The sequence below is a fragment of the Anser cygnoides genome, chromosome 7 (genome assembly GCF_040182565.1).
Source record: "Anser cygnoides isolate HZ-2024a breed goose chromosome 7, Taihu_goose_T2T_genome, whole genome shotgun sequence".
Lineage (NCBI taxonomy): Eukaryota > Metazoa > Chordata > Aves > Anseriformes > Anatidae > Anser > Anser cygnoides.
The window spans coordinates 23038089-23059067 of NC_089879.1; the positions used below are offsets into that span (position 1 = coordinate 23038089).

General features: G+C 39.9%; 1 protein-coding gene across 20 annotated transcripts in view; it reads right to left on the reverse strand.

Annotated features, from left to right (window-relative positions):
- The window catches only part of PCDH15 (protocadherin related 15), a 738695-nt gene that overhangs the window by 212785 nt on the left and 504931 nt on the right, over positions 1–20979 (reverse strand). For 17 of the 20 annotated variants that reach the window (XM_067000244.1, XM_067000234.1, XM_067000238.1 and 14 more), the window contains 2 exons: positions 10252–10360; positions 3709–3821 (listed from right to left, as the gene is read on the reverse strand). In XM_067000244.1, coding sequence (XP_066856345.1) covers positions 3709–3821; positions 10252–10360 — 222 coding nt within the window. Of the gene's footprint in view, positions 1–3708; positions 3822–10154; positions 10361–15390; positions 16010–20979 lie in introns of those variants that run through there. The other 3 variants (XM_067000247.1, XM_067000248.1, XM_067000249.1) reach the window with 3 other exon arrangements.

The following is a 20979-nucleotide window of genomic DNA, read 5'->3' on the forward strand; positions in this document are numbered from 1 at the left end:
TCAAAAACATAGCCTGTAAAATAAATAAATAAAAGCTAGGACTTTTTGTTTATCCTTGGAATACCTACATGTGTGTTTTAAAAGGCAGCAATGCTTTACAAAACTAAAAGCTAGTGGCAGCCATTCTCTAGTAAGAAATCAAACAACAACAACAGCAAAACACAAACTTCCCTACCTAATTTACTCTGCATTACTATTTTTAGTACTACCTTCTAAGGTTTTAATAAAGTTGCTAAAAAATCAGTAACAGTAATAGATAACTTTCCTTATTTATTTCAAGGATGATGACTTCCTGCTCTACAAGAAGTCATGACATTTTTAATGAATTATTTCATACAGCAAGAACTCTTTATGCTGGTCTGACAGCCCTTGTGGTCTCATTCCTTATCCTCCTCCTACTCTGAAAGCCACACAAGTCCCTAGGAATGAACTGACCCCTCACCATGAGTCATTTTATCAAAATATGCCTGTTACAGGTGTGCTAAATTCCTCTGTAGTGCAGCATTTCTGTTCATTAATATTTTGTGCACTGTATAAGCACATCTAGTCTTCTGCAGTCCACCCACTTTGCAAATTGATTTTAATAGATCTGTAAGGTTAGATTCGTCTGATCGATAAATAATTGGTGGTCAAGTACAAAAAGAACAAAGTGCATCAATTTGATTATTTTCCTGCTTGTTTCGTGATGCCCACACTTCAAAAACCAAACAAACAAAACCAAAACAAACCCTCATTCATATTTTTCTGGCTATTGACAAGAAATATGTAGGCTCACGTGTACAGCTCAGTGGTCACGTTTTTTCCAGAAAGATGATCAAACTTCTCTCCAAGCAGCTACCTCCCCTTCTAAAGGCAAATAGGTGTCAAATGTGAAGTTAACTCTACTTTAGAATAAACCATCAACGTATCTTCTTGTTACAAATTATTGACCTCCAGGAGAATGACAGCAGCTATAGTAACAATGCTAAGGAAATGTAGTTTTGATTGGTTTATTATTTTATTGAGAATCCCAGCAGATGTTTAAGCAAGGCTGCATTCACAGGCTTATGCATTTTGCGGTAAGGGAGTCTCATATATGCTACAATTTTAGTTGCAGTATTAACAACACTGGAAAGCCCTTTAAGTTAAAGGCTCTAAGTTTACATGCTTCTTGTGACAGCATTGCAGTTTCCATATGGAAATTCAAATGGCATACACAAAAAGTACAAATTATTTTGTAAAGTCCTCATTGCTTAGCAATGAATAGAAGCGATGGGAATTTCCCAGAAGGGTCAACATTTTTTTCTACCTTATTCTAAAATGCCTTCTGGAGAAAGCAGGGAGGCTGAAAAAGAACTTTCCTTATTAAAAAGTTTAGCTTTTTCACTTGTCTTCCTATTTGCAGATTAAGCAATCATCAGCAATGCAGTTTTGATGCCACAGATGAGCATACCAATTTCCTGTCCATCTTGCTTCATGCATTCTAATAATCATTTATTGACTTAAATGTCTCTTTCTTTTCACTTTTTTCTTTATTATTTTGGAAGAACAAAAATGCTCTGTCAACATCAGAGGGAGTATTATAAAAATTATGTTTAGCGAGCCCTGCAAAAATAGCATATTTTCAGTTTAAAGAGAAGTATCACATGTGGAACCTCCCCTTCAGCCCCTGCATCCCCTGGCAGGTAAAAGAGAATCAGGTTCAACAACACTGAAAGAAATGTAAACTTCAGAGTATGCAACACAAGAATGTGATGACTGGATTTGGTACAAATCTGAGACGTTATACCGGTTCAAAAGGTCCCTGAACAACATAGCACTAAAGCTTTCATTATTTTAGCAGGTGGCACATTATCACTCTTACAGACTGGTAATTTTCCTTATTATCCCCTTGACTGCACATACAACACAGCAATATGACCCTAATAATGACTATAAAAATTTCCATTAACAATGGAGCTTGCTATTTATGCACACAGAATGTGATACCAGACCAGTGTATGTGATTTTTTGACTGATGCATTGTGCTACCGTGTAAGTCTGCAGCATTTTCACACCACCACCACCACACAACAAACTGTTACAGGGTATAAAACCCATAACTTAGCATATTTAGTTTTATAAACCTTACGTTTCCTCATCTGTCCCAGTGACAACAGAACTGCACAACAGGAAGAAAGCACAAAAGCACATTATTATACAAGAATCAAATTGCAAATTATTTCACTCTAAGCATATATGAAGCTTTGTACTTGGATGCACGAGTACAACAGACATTTAAAAAGGTGCAGAGTTACTCAAAATGCCTGTAAGTTGTGCTGTTGTTTCTCTTCCGTCATTCTGTAATCACGTATGTCCCTCAGAAAAGACAGAAAGGATCTGTCCATCAATAGATTTATTATTACCATCTTCCCAGAGAAACTGCTGCCCTGAGATGCACAGAAGGTGCCCGCAAATCTCAGTCCCTAACTCTTCTGTGCTTAATAAATGCTCAGAGACAATGCAAAAAAATCCTGCAAGTTGCAAAGGCAGCAGCCAGACACTGCTTTTGCATGGCCACACAAGGGCAGACACAGCAAGGGACCCAGGTCGCTCTGTCACACCATGTTTGTGTATGCTCCTTCATCCCTCCTTATTTCAACAGCAGAAACGTGCACCATTGCTCCCCCCAGTTCTCAAATGATTGAAATATTGATTATTGTTTCCTCTCTGAAGGGAAAAAAAAGAACAAATCATACTCTGATTCTTCCTGAAGAATGATGACAAACATTTGGCCTGACGGCGTACAGTCATTAGAAATCATCTTTACTGAACTGATTTTGACAGTTCCTTCAGCAAACCTCATATCTTTGTAAAATTTTGCACTAAGTAAAATAATTAATTTTCTGCATTTAACATGTTTAGCAATTAAACATTCATATCACCACCTCTGATTCTTTTCCTCTTAAATGTCACATCAGCAAAGAAAGCACTGAACACTGAAATTATTCTTTGCTTGCAAAACTGGGGCTCAGTAACCAGATGAAGATTCATTTTGAGACCTTCTATTGAGACACGCTCTTCACAACTAACTGATACGTGCTTTGATCACCTGGATCAGCAAAGAACTGCAGGCGGTTACCAAGTCAGACTGCAAAAATAAGGACAGTGGTGCATACAAAAGACGACGCCAACTTGCCTCATCAATGGCAGGATCTGAAAAGACTTACCCTACTGCACTGATTTATACTTTTTTTCAGCAATAGAAGCTGAATGAGATCAGTGCTGGGTGTTTTTCAAAAGCTTCTTTGTTTTAAATTATCCCTAAACCAACAAAAACACATAATTGCTACAAGGTTGTGAGATGATTTCTGTTATCCTTACTCCCATATTCAGTATCAGAAAATTATCTGTATCTATGAGATTCTCCAGCATGGAATGTGAACTGGAGAAAACATGAAATACAGAATTAATGCATTCATAAGACAACTGAGTTAATAAAAAGAGGGATACCACATGTAGGGTTGTTTTTTATTAACTCAGGTGTCTTGAGAATGCATCTAACACGACTCTTTCCCTTTTCAAAAGTACTTCACATCCTTCTCCCCTATGATGGTGCTAACTGATGCCTGATGGTTTAAAAACATAATCCAGGAAAGACAAGCAGGATTCTCACACATTTTGTCTAGTGCTTTTTGTTACTAAACAGTTTTCAAAAGCATATGGAAATAAGAATTCAGTCAAAATTACCTTAATAACCAAGTCAAACTTCTGGTGCAAATCTCTGTTTATTGGTTTCAGGAGCGTGAGTTCAGCTGTTGTGAGATTCATATGGAAATACTGTGGATAATCCTCGGGAGTACCTGCAAAAAAGACACTGAGGTTTGAACAAATCTGAAAGATTTAGTTTAATAATGCATTTTATTCGTAAGTCACTAAAAGAACAAAACCCAATCCTGTTACTATAAGGATAAAACATTGCATAATGTGTACATGTAGCCTAATTGTACAACAAACAGTATGCCTTTAATAACATCATTTCCTTACTCCCTCTAATCATGAAGGTTCCTCTCAACTGGGAATACCTAAATAGTTGATAATAACAGCAGGAGCCCCCACACACCTGCAGTTGGTGGAAATTCAGCTTCTCGGGTTCCAGGAGATTAGTACACATGTAATCAGCTAAGAGGATATACGGAGAAATGTTGTTTCACTGCAAATCATCTCCCACTTCCACCCACCACATTTCTGAAACCCAACTTGCTAAACATACAACTGAGATTTCTCTCTTCAGCTTTGAAGTAAAGCTTCCCTTGAGGTATCACATCATGACACTAATCACAAACCAAACAACGCTACGTACCATGTCCTGCATGCAAACATACACACAAAGGAAATACGTGAGGTGTTGCAATATAAAGATTTTACAACTATGCTTGAGATATCCATGTTATCGCTTGAGGACAGTGCCCAGATAGTTGCAATCTAAAATAGGCGCTTTAATACTTTGGCTCTTGTAGCTCTCTCGTACCTATGGACAAACTCCTGTTATTACTTCAGTACCTGTCACCTTACGAATCTAAGAAAAGAAGTTTCTAATCAGAGGAGACACCAGATGAGACCTTATCCACGTCTAAGAGCTTCCACTCATCATCAGCAAGTAGTGCCTTGGTTCAGAGCTCCCAGGATACTCTCTGACCCGGTTAAAGCAGAGGCCATCAGGGCCGGAGTGCAGCTGTGAGCCCACAGAGACCCCGCTGCGCCTGGCCTGTGCCGTGCAGGTATGTCCTCAGGGCTCCATGCTCAGGCCACCAGGCTCTGGCACAGGACCAAGCAGACAGAAGGAGGTAAGAATTAAGCTACAGTGATTTTGAGCCCTGTGGCTCTCAAAGAAAGCAGGCAAAAAGGTAGCAATGGGTGAGCGTTAATTGCCGGGGCTGGATGAAGCCATAACAGTATAGGATACCGTTCAGCAGCAGTCTCTTACCTACCTGACACCACAGCCTATACCACATTTTTTCTAAAAAAGTAAGGTATGTTCAGTCCTTGTTTGTGTATCAGAAAGCTGTACCCACCTACTGTACTCTCGTGTCTCGTCCCAGTTTATTCTGGTTTCATTGCCTGACTTTCCCTCAGCTGGGGAGCTGAGAGCACAAACCTGAACAGAGCAGGGCTCAGAAAGCCGAAGCTGTTAGCAACAGCATGAACTCTGGCATCTCACAGCTTAGCAGTGTTACTAAAAGCATCCGAAGAAACAAAAATACGGATTAAGTGTCTAAGATCTTGAGTCATTTTAGGTCTAGGCATAGTGCGGTGTAGCAGCTGAGAGGCAGAAAGCACTTTGCTGATAGTATGAATGCCTCACTAAGTCCCCAGAGCTCCTGGGTTCCTGTATCTTAAAGCAGCGATGAGAGCAGGACAAATACTGCCAGGCCAAATCCTCAGCACAGAATAACAGGCTATAAGATTCAACACAAAAAAGACCACTTTTCTGATAAATGATGCTATTACTGTTCACCTTTGAAGTAGAATGATTAGAAACCGCTTTTTGAAAGTCAGTAGCTACCCCAGGAGACAGATTACTGCCGAAACCCATGTGCAGTAATTTAATTTGTCCCTCATCATATGACAACTGTTTGCTAAATTGTGTCTCTATATATATAGGTATCACGGAATCATATATACACATACACACATAAATACACACATACCCCTGTCCTGGTTCCAGTTAGGACAGAGTTAATTTTCCCTCATAGTAGCTGGTAGGGTGCTACGTTTTGGATTAGGATGAGAAGAGCGCTGATAACATGCTGATGTTTTAATTGTTGCAGAGCAGTGTTTACACCAGGCCAAGGACTTTTCGGCTTCTCGCTCTGTCCTGCCAGCGAGCAGGCTGGGGGTGCAGCAGGAGCTGCGAGGGGACAGACCCAGGACAGCTGACCCAAACTGGCCAAAGGGGTATTCCATACCATCTGGGGTCATGCTAAACAATATATAGGGGTGGCTGGCCGGGGTGGGGGGCCGGCTGCTCGGGGATAGGCTGGGCATCGGTCAGCGGGTGGTGAGCAATTGCATTGTGCATCACTTGTTTCTTACACATTATTATTATTAATACTATTATCATTATCACTATTATTATTATTATTGTTATTATTATATTCCTGTCTTAATAAACTGCCTTTATCTCAACTCACCGGCTTCACTTTCCCGTTTCTCTCCCCCATCCCAGAGAGGGAGGGGGGAGGGTGAGCGAATGGCTGTGTGGTGTTTAGCTGCCAGCCGGGTTAAACCACAACAACCCCACATACGTTCTGTGAATTTTTCTCTATACATCTATGCCATACACCTCTATGAAATAATTTTTCCTCAACACCACCAACATAAATGCAGAGTTTCTAACTCTAAGACCTTTTTCTCCCTCCTTTAAATTTTGACTCCTAATTAACAAATGTAATTTTTTAAGAGCACCAGGCATCCAGCAGCAGTTCTGAGCACATGGCAGATAACAGATTGCTGTACTCTTAGGAGACTGCACTCACATGGGTTGATGCTGAGAGTTAGGAAAAATCAAGAAATTAGGGATGAAACTCAAAAAGCACCAAGAAAGAATAAAAGAAAGAAGAAAACAGAGTTCCCTGAAGGAGAACAAATACGCAAGTGAGGATGGAGATGGCTGTAAGAGGCACAAGGTGATCTACAGCAGGGAAGATGAAGCTAACATTGTATAAAGACACCAGAAAAGAATCCAGGAAAAAAAAAAAAAAAGAAAAAAAAAAGAAAAGGAGGAAAAGACAGCAAGGAGGATGATCAGGAAAGAACAGATTAGAGTATAACACAGCTGGGATGCCTAAATCCTAACCAATGATGCCTGCTTAGGTGCTGCCTACCACAGGAAGTCTCCAAACGCTGGGATGCCTTACATACTGAAAGCAAAGTTTTCCAGGAACTGCTTCTGCACAAAAACAGTTGCACCCTGACAGGGCAGAGCAACCCTCAGTCTATGTTGCTGCCTGATCTGCTTTGAGAAAGGAGGAATTGCCTACTACAGCTCTAACTAGGATGATTGTGCAGGACAGGACAATGTCGACAATGTGAAGAGTGCTCTTAGGTTTGCTTTTCTTGACACTGAGGAAGGCTTTCACCGTGGGGCCTGCCATGCATCAGGGAGCTAGTAGGGTTAGAGAGAAATCCCTGAACATGTTGCTGCGTTTTTTGTCTCTGTTTAAATATCAAACAAGTAGAACAGTTAAATTTCTGAAGCTGGTAGAAGAAATCACAGACACAGTTCCATGGTCAAATCCAGAAGCTAATGATTTAAAGGAAAAAATGACTTTTCCAAAGGACCAGACCGGAGAAAAGAAAGCCTTAAAAATACCAACAAAGCCAACTCAGGGTAGACTTTCAAACAGGACTGAGTAGTAAATGCAGAACAAGTGCAGCACAGGGTTGTAATGTAGTTAGCACGAAGGAACAAAATGGGGTGAGGCTGCAGATGAGAGTAACTGAGAAGATGGGCTGGTCCTATGCTGTTTCTAATGCACATGCTACATGCAGAGGGATGCCAGGCACTCTGTGTGGGTCTACTGCAATGACTTATGCATATTAAAGTTCCTTAAAGTCAATGCGTGCAAAAATTTGTGCATTAAAAAATTCCAAACATCAGGTTTCCAAGATATCAAGCATAAGAGATGAACTATTACAGTTCAATTCTCTCCTCTGAAGTACTTTCTTCATGTACATTAGCCAATACTTGAAACAGAAGACAATAACCCCAGTAGCACTCTGCTGAAACTAGTGCTCTAATCTTGGAATGAACCTTTAGGAATATTTAAGACTCGAACTTCTATAATTTTATCAGTACGAGTCCATAACTACTTGAACAAGCACTTTCAGACATCTTGATACATCCTTTGAGAGGATTGCACTCAGAGGTCAGAACAAGAGAGCAAGCAGAAAATGATGGGCTTGGGCTATTTCTTCATTTCTGAAGTGCCTTACCCTCAAGTTACTTTTGTCTTCGGCAGTGCTATGCTCGCGTGAATGTGTAGCAACTTTCACAGGCATTTTCCTCATCAAGCAAGTTTCTTAACTCCTTTTCAATGGATTACAGGGGAACCTGTTGTTCTCAGAACTGGAGAGGTTCACTTTTACCCTCCTCACAGGAAAGACATTTGGTGAAAGCAGCACTGAAGCATTTACCTGACACTTGAAAGGCCAGTTACCTTGAAAGCACGATAGGCAGAGATCTTTATGAGCACTTAAGGACGAGGTTAGTAGGCCACAGCAGGTGGAAGCGAGTTATCACTGCAGTGATGCTGGGCTTTGTTAACAGAAAGACTTCTTGACAATATATCCTAAAGGTATCAAGAAAGATGTGCAGAATTCATATACAACATCCACAGCGCCCAAAGCATATGCTAGGACTTGACTTTTACAGGTGTGCAGCAGAAGGAAGAAAGCAGTGTAAAAGAACCACCGCATTAGAACTCAGTAAAATCAAATAAAATTCAAAATCAATCTCATTTCGGTAAGTAGCTTATTCTCTCATTCTGTATGCACAGTTCAGACCTCCCAGTGTTTAAAAAAAGACATATCTGAGCATATAAAGAACTACATTTAGATCTAAAGCAAGGGAAAATCCATGTGAGAAATATCTGCAAGGCCTAATTTCCTGTGAAACTATTTAAAATTTTCTGCAGTAAAGGCTACAATATAAATAGCACTGTGCACTGGCAAAATGAAGATGGACTTCAAATCTAAAAAGAAATCCTTCTGAAGACCATGCCTCAAAAACGAGAAAAAAAAGAGTAGCCTTTCCAATGAGCAATCAACAACAAAATCAGACTGCTATAATGCATGTTTCTAAATTATTTCTTCCTGGTCACAACAATCACTCAAACATTAAAAATATCACACGTTAATAAACACAATTTTTATTAAGTTAACCTTCTAATGAACTTTGCAAGTTACTCAAAGAACATCAAACGAATGGGCTAAATGTTGCACTTGGACTTAACTGTCAATAGCTGAACTTATAAATAAACCAAGTCAGTTTCCACATATAGAAGTACTTGGTGCATTTGTTCTACAAATGTTTACAAACCTCCTTAACAAAGTAAGCCACAGGCCAGCGCTGTGGCAGCAATTCATTTGTAGAAAAAGTGTCCAATATGTCAAAATCACCTAAAAATGTGGTGTTACTTGTAATCATTGCGAAGCTTAACATTAACGGTTTCCTATGACCTTAAGCATTGGCCAGCTCTGCATGGTATGGCAGTCATTCTTTTGTACCCTCTGAAGATAGTCCTGAAAATAACACACATACCAATCCATCAAACCTGCTTTTTTTTCCCCTTTAACAACAGACCCATAGTATACAGAAGCCTGTTTGTTTGTTTGTTAAAGACAAGTAAAACTATTCAATATGCTAATAATTAAAATCTAGACTTTCACAGCAAGAAGTCCACATAGCTGCAGTGTAATGCGGCAAACATGAAAATGATGCAGTTACACAAAATACAAATTCTCAACTCCCATGCTAGACACAGGGTACAGAAAATACTACAGTGTTAAGTCTCTGTTTGTGAAGAACAGGGCAGGTGGAGAACTTGAATTGCAAACCACCGCCTTAGGCCTTTCCATTATTAAATCATACAAGCTAAGCAATTTGAAACAGATGCCGAACAGAAGAAAATAGCAGGAGAAAAATAAATAGCAGTATAAAAGATATCCCCCAGCGAAGTATCTATCTCTGAACTCTTGCTACAACTGCACCCCTCTCTGACCAGAAAAGAGCAATGTCAACTAAAAAACAAAAACAACCAACCAACAAAAAAGCCACGAGGGAAAGAAAGCATGCAAGCTCACAGGCACCAAATTAAAGTTGAATGCAGTAAGACCCTTTAAGTTGCTCTGTGACAGGAGACTTTTGGAATGAACCTGCTCTAATTGCCTTTCTGTAGCATCTGTTACACAACTGCCTCTGCACCTGTGAATGAAAAAAATGCATTGCAGCACAGCTATGAGCACAGACAAGTCTCTCTCATTTTGCTTGCTGTGTTGCTCCATTGGCCAAATCAGAAACTTCTGAATCTAATCTGAACAAATAACAACAAATAATGCAGCCATTTGGAATAACTTCTACACTGCAGTTAAACATATATAGGTAGAACAACGATTTCAAACATCCCACTAACCACAAAATTTATTAGGTTTCCACACTCCCAGTCAATCTTTCTCTGGTCATAGCAAAGCGACCGATCATGAGTGATAGCAAGAGTAGCAGACACCAACCAACTAGGATGGAATAGAGGATGCCCGGTCGATCAGAAGGAGGCTGGATGTTTCGGTCTTGATCTATGGCTTGTATGGGTGGAGTGACACTGATAGGGTTCACATGTGCCTGAAATGAAAAATCAGACAGATTTCAAACAAATTAGAAAGCCAGTAGGCAGGTCTTTAGGTTTAATACAAAAACATCCCACTGTAAAGGATATTTGCTGAAGTTCTAGGAGAAAAAGTACTCATGTATTTAAGAGAATACTTACAGCACATGTCCCATTGAAATCGAAAGTATGTAGATAACGTACGTATTTCTACAGCGATCTTCTGCGCTTTTGATACATTTTATATTACAACGGTGTCTTCAAAGAAAGGCTCTAAGCTCATAAATGTTCAAGCAAATGCTTGACTATGCTACTATAAATAGTCCCTTGAATCAGACATTTGAGACATCATCACAGCAGTGAAATACAGCAAATGCTTTAAAGAAAAGAAATAAAAATAAATCCTATTTGAGAATCATTAGGAACAATACAATAATTTATACTACAAAATAAATTCAAGCCAAAGTACCAGACATTTCAGGGATAGGCACATTTGAAAAGTTTGGATAGACACTACAGTCATTCGTACTGCAATAATGCACACCAGGATGGAGCAGTGGAGTGATCTCGCATGCTGAACATGGAAACAGAAAGCAAGAAAAATAGGCCTTCTTATCCTATTCAAAGGCTTTCATTTTGTTTATTATTTGTATTCCTGTTTCGTGACCCACCTAATTAAGAGCATTCCTGTATCTACTTGCAGCACGAAGCCTTCATTGTACCTCTGAATGTTTTCTGAAGCTTCCCTATGCCAACACACTCTCCAGGGGTAACACCAGTGCTGACATTCCCAGCTCAAAAAGAACAGTTTCAGTAACCTTGGCTGTTTAGTCAACTAGAAAAGTAGCTACTCCATTAATAAGTATGTCCCAATCTTTCCCCTCCCCTTCTTGTAGCTTTTAATTGCATGGCCAAACTGTTCAATAACCTCTATGAAAAGCCAGTCACCTTTTTCTCCACATATGACTAAACCTGGCAGCCTTTGCTTTGGAGAGTTCTAACACTCCACGTTCTGCAAGAGGGAACTTGAAATTTAGCATAAGAATAGGAGTGAGACAAGTCCACGCTTGGTCAAGTTTTGGCACAGCCTTTAGAAACCCCCTCTGCTAAGATCTAGAAGAAATCTGCAAGAGTGTTAAGTGATGCCTTCAATAAATCTATAGGGAAAAGAGATGAGCCAGGAGGAGGAAAACAAGACAAGATGGATGCAAGGGAACCTGTGAGAGGAGAGTTAATACCTCCTGCTTCTGATTTTGGACATGGAGCCACGTGGCTGTCTGCAACAACACACAAGCAACTCTGCCCAGGGTCTGCCCCGCAGAAGTCCCTTCCCTCGGGTTCCCGAGGGCTCCTCTGTGCTCAGCACCCAGGTCTCGCAGCCCTGCGTCCTGCCACAGCTCTCGGCTCGGGGCGCAGAGCGTCTGCCTGCCAACATGGGGCCGCTGCATCCTCACTTCTGGCTCTCTGCTTAGGGCTTCTTCCACAGCTCACAATGAGCAGAAGAGGTCCTTTGCTTCCACTTTTGACTCTTTAAAAAATTAAACTCTTAAAAGTGTAATGAGAAAGATGGGCTCAAAATAGGCATAAAGAAAGAGAGAAGAAGATATATTTGACATACGTTTGAATTTTTAAAGTGCTTTAGGACTGCACAGAAGTTACATGCTGAGAGACAAGATTATGCATAAGTGTCCAAGACAAAAAGATGCTATTTTTAAAGCTATAGATCAGTTGAAGCACTTGCAGGCAAATCTAGATTATGGTTAAAAATATGCCCACAACAAAATAAATCATTTGCTAAGACCAGCTAAATTTTTAAGTCACAATTACAATACTGCAGGTCAAGCTGAAATGTCTCAGTCTATGCTAGAGAAACAGCAATGGATCTAACCTTGTCAATAATGAGCTGTCAGCTGTACCTGACTGCTGAAAGTACACTAAAATAATACTTTGTGGATGTATAATTCAGATAGCAAGGACATGCACTCGCTTTACTTCCCAATTCAAGGAGAAGCTCAAAAGCAGCATTTAGAAAAAACACATTTGAAATTAAAGAGATTTTACTTGAACAATATATAACACTCCATACTGCCACCATTACACTAACTCCTCCAAACCAAAGCAATCAATTGAACAGAATGAGTTGTATAAGAAAACAAAGAATGAAAGATGAAATCCACTACGTTTTTATTCCATGCACCATGCAAGCTGGTTTTCTAAGTACTGTACACGCTCTGAAGCGGGCTGCTCATAAAACAGAAAATACCACGCAACACGATCAGTCACAACCAGCTGAAATGCCTAGGGATAATTTAAAGCAGCTTTCAATTAAATAAAATGATGTGCCTTGAAGCAAAGCTAAAGGTACTTTCCTATTGTTTTAATAAACTGTGGATAATGCAAGTGTCTTTTTCACTTGAATTAGAACTATGAAAACATAACTGCACCAATGACGCTCCCATTAAGTACATTAATGAACTTGTAAAAGCATATTTATGATCTTTCCAGAAGTTGTACATATACTTTTTATGAAAAATAATTAAAGATTTGTCATCAAAATATGCTTTGATCAACAGAGATAATAACCGTTGTTATTATCTAGGGATATTTCTTTCTTTCATGAGCACTTTGGGATTGAAAAGGCTTTAGCAGGTGCTCACAGCATTACCCCTGTGCTGCCAATGTGGCTGGAGGCAGCAGACACAACGACAACACCCGCTGTCACCAGCACGACACTCCGAGAAATGACCAGGCTTTGTGTGGCCCTTGGAGAGAAAGGCCACAGTCGCATCTCCGCAAAGGTGGCTCTGGACTTGTGCAGAGGGGGTAGAGCCTCCTCGCAGCTCCGCTGAGTGGGCATGACCCAGTTCAGGTATTGCAGAACGAGGTCTGTGCAGCCACCACTGCTTCTTAGATCCAACTTCCTTGCAAAGCACATGCACACAAAATCACTGTCATAGGCAGCCTCGACAGAGCACTCCATAAAATGGTGGAAACTCATTAAAAAGAGGGGAAAAAAGACTGCTGAAGAAGTAAAATGTTTGCAGGGGGCCACGACTGCTTAAGGACACTCAGTCGGAGGCAAACAAAAAGCTTGTGTGGCTTTTATTGAGACGAGCTTGAGAAAGGGCAAGGGGAGTCAGCACGACTAAGCAGCGACGCAGGGGAAACTGCTCAGAATAACCGGCCGTCCTTCAAAACCAGTCACATGCTCGTGAAGAACATAAAAGGGTTCACAACCTCTGGCAGGAACAGGTGCTTTAAAAAAAAAAAAAAAAAAGGAGATCTGTCAGTTGAAATATGTCAGGTAAAATACGCAGTCATTTATTTACTCTTTCCCCAATAGGGAAGAGATCTCTCAGTTGCTGGGTTCGGTATTAACAGACTTCCTGGCGTTCAATACAAAAAAAAAAAAATTAGAAATGATATCACAAGCAATAAAATTAAAAAATTCCTTCCTCAAACAGAACTGCAACAGGAAGCCTGCCAGAGTCCGCAGCACCAACAGGTGATCAAGGCAAAAAATAAAGGAGGAAGGGAGAGCTCAGAGAAAATAAGGGAGTAGCTGGAAATCCAATTTCTTTTTTTGACGCCTTGCAGGACTCACTGAAAACCAGAATACTCACAGACACTGCGGACTGAACAATCAAAATGAAGAGTAGCATGTGGCCAAGAACAGAAGGTTTTGTCCAGGAAGGCAAGAGTGGAGCGTATGAATTCGCAGTGCTGTGCAGTTTCCGGCTCGGAGCTGGTCAGTGCCAAAGGAACAGCAGGGGGAAATGCAGCACTGACTCCACAAGGTCCAGAGTGACCCAGGGGAATACCACCACAAAGCCTGATGCTGGTGCCGTGAAATATTAGCAGATGATATACCAGCCTGAGTAAACATGTAAAGAAATATAAGACACAGGGGAAAGGTCAGGTTGTTCCTTTTTTGCTGTTTGTTTCCCAAAAGGAACTCAAGCCTCTCAAACTTGGTGCAGTTCCGCCAAGGGACCTACCTGTGGTACTTGGGTAACAGCGAGCACTTTGATACAGCACCTGCACACTGCCAGCAAACTTTGACAAGCTCCCACGCAAAATACTTAGGGAAATTTGGCCTCAACAGAGAATGAGCAAAGGTAGTCAGACTTTCTTTGAAATCCACAAGTCAAAACGCAGCATTCCTATACAGAGGAATCTTCTCAGCTTTGTCTGGAGGCTGCTGAGTGCCAGCGACCATCCTTTTCACTGCAATCAGGTAAGACGCGATTGCCTGCAGGCTATGAGGACGGAGCGCTGGGAATCTTTCCCTCAGCTCTTTTCAACAAAAGGTCCCTCGTAAGTTACTGTGAAATGAACAGTGGATACCACCGTGTTTATCCACAAATGTCGTCAAACTGTGCCCATCACTAAATGGTACACACTTCCAGAAGCAGCAGCAGCTACTCTTGTCACAGGGAGGAGGACTGGAAAATGACTTGACGTTACTATTACAAATTCAAAAGGGTTAGAATACTTTCTAGCCCTAGAAAGGGCACAGCAAGCTTTCATTCAAATGCTTTTTTTCCAGCTATACTAAACGCCAAGACAAAGCTTGTATTAATTTCCTAAGCTCTTTTTGTGTCTTGCTCTTTGACCTGCGTGGTTAGCCACAATTTGGCTGCAAATTGTTTCTGTTCATCAGAGAAACCAATAACAGGGCCAGGTCCGCTTGAAACAATCCCGTTTATTCAGAAGAAAAGCTAAAGCCACATTTCACTAGAGAGGAAAGAAAGAGAGCTTGCAGTTCTCCTGCATACATCTGTGAACACACTTAACCACGCAAACTCTTGCCGCTTTCATCAGTGAACATACTGCCACCACCTCTGAGGCACTCCTTTCCTTCTCTGCCTGCCACTCAGTTTCGGTGTGCACACCTTCGTAATGCTGTGAAATTCTTTCAGATGATCTCTCTATTTCAGACAGTGACACATGGCTAGATCACAGATGTCTAAGAGAGATAACATGTTAATGAGTATCACAATAAAAAAATAATAATAGATGGCAAAGGTTCCCTGTTTTTTCTTACCTGAAAATTTCACGAAACAATCTGTAGAAAGAGATCTTTAAACCAGCAAGTTATTGATTAGTCCCAAAGCTTGCAAAATAAGCCATAAACCTCCACTTGCAGTCTTCCAACAGGGTTTTAGCCTCTTAGTAAGGATAGCGAGGAAAAGGAACAAACCATTTATTGAACGATTTATTTGTAAATAAAATTATAATTATATTTTAAAATAAATAAAAGGACTGCAGCAGCATTCAATAATCTATGCTGTAGCCAGCAGGCTGCCCACAAGACATCATTTTTGCTGAGAATAATTAAACCCAAGCAAGAGATCAGCAACTTCAGTTGTCATGTACCTTTCTAACACAAAAGCCTTCCACCTTCTCTTGTTCACCTGGAGCTCATCTTCCTGATTTTTAAAGTTGTGCGTTCAGAAATACTCAGCTGTAGTTAATGCAATAGTAACTCTTTCAACCTCATACGAGTGAGAGCTGAACTTACTCTGCACACCTGTAGTTTTACTCAGCTGCCTCCCCAGGACATGGTGACTCCATGCAGTATTAAACAACAGCATTTATGTGACTTAAAACCCCTCAGATCAGTAACTCAGTTCTGCCTGTATCTATCACTGTTCTCTCAATACTGTCTGTTACTAAATAATTACCTAGTGGAGTCATGACATACCAGAACCTAACTGCAAGCCTGCACAACAATTCAGGGTTTCCAATAAGCTACCCATGCTGTACCACATACAGTGATACACTGAATTCAAATAGTCAGACTTGTTCAAGGTACTGTTAGTACCAAGGACTATGTACTACATAAGGAAAAACAAAGCACTGACTGGTATTTGCTATGAGTTACAAGTCTAGAGAGTTTCACAGGTAGGTCTGAGGAAAGCTCTACTTTAAAATCCACACTTGCTCTCTTTTCCACAGCCTAGCTGAGATACAAAGCTAAACTTGCCAACTGTGTATGGTCATGGAGGACTTCTTCCTCTAGGGAAGATGAGACAGAAAGGGAAGAAAATGGAAATGACATTTTTAGAGTTTAAGTTCCATGAGATTTACTGTACAGATATATATATGTATATATTCACCTTTTTTTTTTCCACCTTATTGCAACTAAAATGATTATGTTCTAGGAAACCAAAAAATAATTAACAAATTTGGATATTGCTGGTTTTGAGCAAGTAATATATTAACAAGAAGTGCCTTTACCAACCCTTACTGAGGGCAGGTGAAGACAGCAGACGGTGAGCCAGCCCAGCGGTGCAGGCCCTGAGGTGCTCCTGGGAACAGCACTGAGAGCGACTACGCAGGCAGGAGGAAACATCACCAACTGCTGAAAAGGGACAAACCCACATGAAAAGGAGGAGTTCCCAACCTTTTGAGTTATCCCTCTACAAATCCACTTACAGAAGGGGCAAAAGCTACATCTTTAAATATTAATATACTTTCAACTACAAGGAGGTATTTTCTACACACTAATTCACACAGGAGACTACGTTATCCAGAAGTTATCAAAGACTGCTTAAAAAGAAGAGGAAGAAATATACGGAACATATGCATTGCTCCAAGTTGACCAAAATAAGATAAATCAGTCCCTTGAGCAACAACCTCCCAGAGCAGGACTGCTTACTTGCATTAGTATTTCAGTCTGCCACTTTGCCGTGACATTTCTTAGGCAGACACATTTAGCTGACCTTTGCCTAATATATACATTACTAATAGAGCTGTGAAAACCTGTCCTAAATCTCAGTCTTACCAAATAAATTGATATTCTTGTAAAATAATTTCTGAAGTTGCAGTAGGCCCTGTGTTACCAATTTGATTGTCCTACAAGCTCTAACTCATATATACATAGACAATCTCCTCCACAGAGGTATCCAGGATGTTTATAAAAAAGACAAATGCTACGCAGTTAAGCATCTTCTGTAAGGAGTTCAATACATTGCCTAATACTGAAGAATATGAAATGTTTCCCTGTGCATTTTTCCCTAGGCAGAACATATATTCAATTGTGAAAAGAGCATGCCTAATTTATTCAGATTTGGCAAATGATAATTATCATTAATACTTGGGGGGATGCTAAAAAAGACATTGATTTTAATAGAAGCAACTAAGTATTTTGATCTGTGTCAGTTCAAACGACAGCACTCCAACAGGAATTGCTTCCAGCTCTGGAAGAGCAACAGCAGAGATGATGTGACTGGACTGGTGACAGATCACTACAAGTCACCTGTTTCCATACATTTCCAAACACGTGTTGTGCTGGCTCTCTGACCAGTGGCACACACTGACCGGTTGACTCCTGGTAAAGCCCAGGGCCTTCAACACACACGATATTCACAGCCAGGCTGATCAATTCAGAGATCAAGCCAGAACTCTCATCCCTGTGTAGGTGAAGCTGAGAAGCTTTTTTGCTGGATAAAAAAAATAAAAAATTAAAAATTAAAAAATAAAAAAAATCTAGTAAGGCAATATGCATCACCCTGTGCTGAAATCCTTAACCCCTTCAAAGGTACCCCTATAGTATTAAAGTTTCTGATGAACTGATTAATTATTATGGTTATACCGGTTCTCCGTGTGCTTTCTTGAAGAACGTGCAAGGCTGGAATACAAGCTGTAAATCAGAAATTAGCAAAGTGATACCCATGCTGTGCGGAAATGCATCCACTATTGCCAACACACAGTACTAAAACAGCAGGAAGAATTGCAAAACCATTCCAACATCGTTTCTTGCTGCTGCTTCAGATGCTTTGCCAGTACAATGAGGGCTCTGACAAAAAGCTAATGCACACAAATCTGTCAGGAAGTACTTTCATATCGTTAAAACGCAGAAAATACTTTATGGAGATATCCAACCAAAAGTAAATAAATAAATAAAAGACCCTGAAAAAGTATATTCAGCTGAGATACTACCAAAGATCTGTCATTAGTCAGATCGATTATGTCATGTCACGTCACATCTTGGATTTGCAAGGTCTCACCATTCACCCTCTCTTCTTGCCTTCCTGTGTACAGATACTGAGCTGACGCGAGACAAATACATACATAAATACAGAGTGAATACAGAGTGAATACATAAATCCTGAGCCCCTCTGACAGTACACAACACCAAACACCTGTTTTTTCTTTTTAGTTTTGGGTTTTCTTTGGGAAATATCACACTCTTAAGAGTAAGAACTAATTAAAAAAAATCACCTAAGATCTCAAGAGAAAGCCAATGCAAAAAAGAGAATCACCCCCCCCCCCAAAAAAAAAAAAATATATATATATATAAGTTTAAAACACACTGTGAAGCTGAAGCACAGAACAGAGAACAAATCCCCAGCAGAAAATTGTTGTGATACAACTGTCACAGGAGCTAACGTGCTTATACTCAGTTCTGCACCTGGAAAACCGTTCCCCAAGAAAGAGGAAACCCCCGCAAGTGGACTTCCTTCAAAACCTAAGTTCCTCAACCCCAGCATTTGCAGCCAGTTCACCTAACCATACTCCCTGCTCAAAACACCGTGCACCTGAAGGCTTATGTTCTGTAAGTACTTCTTACCACCAGACAAAGTTGCAGAGTCCAACCAGACTGTATGAAACATCCATGCTCAATATGAAAACCAGATTTGAGTAGCATTTAGCAGCATTCCCGATAATTCCTGCTTTGCTTTGAAGCGCTTGTGCAAAAGGGCACTTCTCAATACCGCAGGTACACAGGTACTGTGCTAAAACAGTCTACCAATGATTAATCGTTTATACTAAAATTAGTATTATGAAATCATCATTAAAATGTGTCCAGTTCAAACATGTGTAAGCAGAAATTAATAATAACGGGGTTTGATCTGCAAATTGAATGGTTTGAAATAGATCTAATTTTTCTATTTAAGAAGTTTACCTTCATTTCTAAAAACCCTCAGTAAGCAACAGCAGGTGGTAAGTTATGGAGTTGACATATCTGAACTCACCTCTCATGTCTTCCCTGGAGGTACAAAAAGTGCTTTATTATCTGACAAGGAAAACTAAGACAGGGGATTGGCTATTAACAAGCAAACCGCTTTCTGAGTTCAGCACCATAATTGTCAAATAGCTTTTAGTGCCTTATTTGGCTGTTCCCATAATCCATGGTAGTTGTGCTTAGCTTTCTGTTGTGTCCAATGTTTAGGCAGTTTACTGAAATGAAAACTGTAGAGTGCAAATATCCTGACAGATTGTGTTGTTAACAAAGTATGCTGTCAAAAAAATACAATTCCTTTCATTTATTTGTAAAAACAAGCCACCTTAGAGGGGTAAAATATTTTGAAAGAACAGCAAGATAGTATGATCAATCAAAACAAAGAAGAAAATAGAGACCATTTTTATCAATGATGTCTTCCAGGAACAGCAGGTCCAAAAAAATTGAATTTCATCAGGATCTGATCACAGTGCTTACTAAATTGCTTTTTCTGTATCTGACATGCTTTATAAGAAATGTCTCCAACAGAGAACCCGTGCTGGAGACTAAACGAAATGCATTATGCAGTGGGCCTCCTACCTCAGCATCCACATATAATCTCCTGTGCAATTCAGGCAAAAGCAGAAATTGAATTTGGAGGTTCCGCTTGTTACAATGTGATGATTGTGATTAGAGAACAATAAGCATTTCCTTTGTGATATTTCACTTTTTTCCATGCAAACTACGAAGCCTATTTCCTTGAACACCTTTCAAATTTCTGATGGTAGGTTCATTATCATCATTATTTCCGTTCAGGATTCAGAACAAGGCAAAAGAACAGATGCATAAAACTAAGTTATAAAACCCAAGACAAACACACCTACTTCTGTTCGACAAAGATTCACCAAAAAAAAAAAAAAAAGATAAAGATCAGTGTAACACTTTAAAATAATGACTTCTGATCTTTTAAAAAATTCTAAAATTCATGACAATAAAAAGTCTATTAAATATTAACCCCATTTAGTTTTCCTTTAAACACATTTATCTCAAAGGGGAAAAAAGGATAGTTTTCACCTGTGTCAACAGTTGCTACTTTCAGTAGGTGCTGGAAGCTCAGCACAGCTCAAGGATCAGACAGGTTCATGGAACAAAAGAAAAAAACCCTCTAGTACCAATTTTTAAGGCAGTGCTGCTGACTGTGACATAGGAGAACCCTCTGGGGAAGAACTAGCACCATGGGTTGGACCCATCTTGCATTAATCTACACAAAATTAGACTCTACACTAAAGCAAAACAAAACAGCAATTCCCTTAAAATGCAAAAAAGGTGAACATAGAAATGAGTGGGTCAGTATTTGACCCAGATCTTCTTTCTTTTGATTTATCTAAGCATATATTCTATTACAATAATATTGCTTTGTATGTTTACCCATTTAGTATCTTCCTGCTGAGGACTCTGCTTTGGTAGAGCCATTTGTCACCAGGAGGAATTATCAAGCAAGATTAAAAGTCTCTAGAGGGAGGAAATTTCAAAGTGTTCAATCTCCAGCCAAGCAGCATTCCCATCCATCAGGATGATAAAGCAGTCTAAAATTTGGGGTTAAAAAAACAAAACAAAACAAAACACAATCAAACAAACAACAACAACAAAAAAAAACACTGTGGAACACTACTCTAAGCTTTGTGA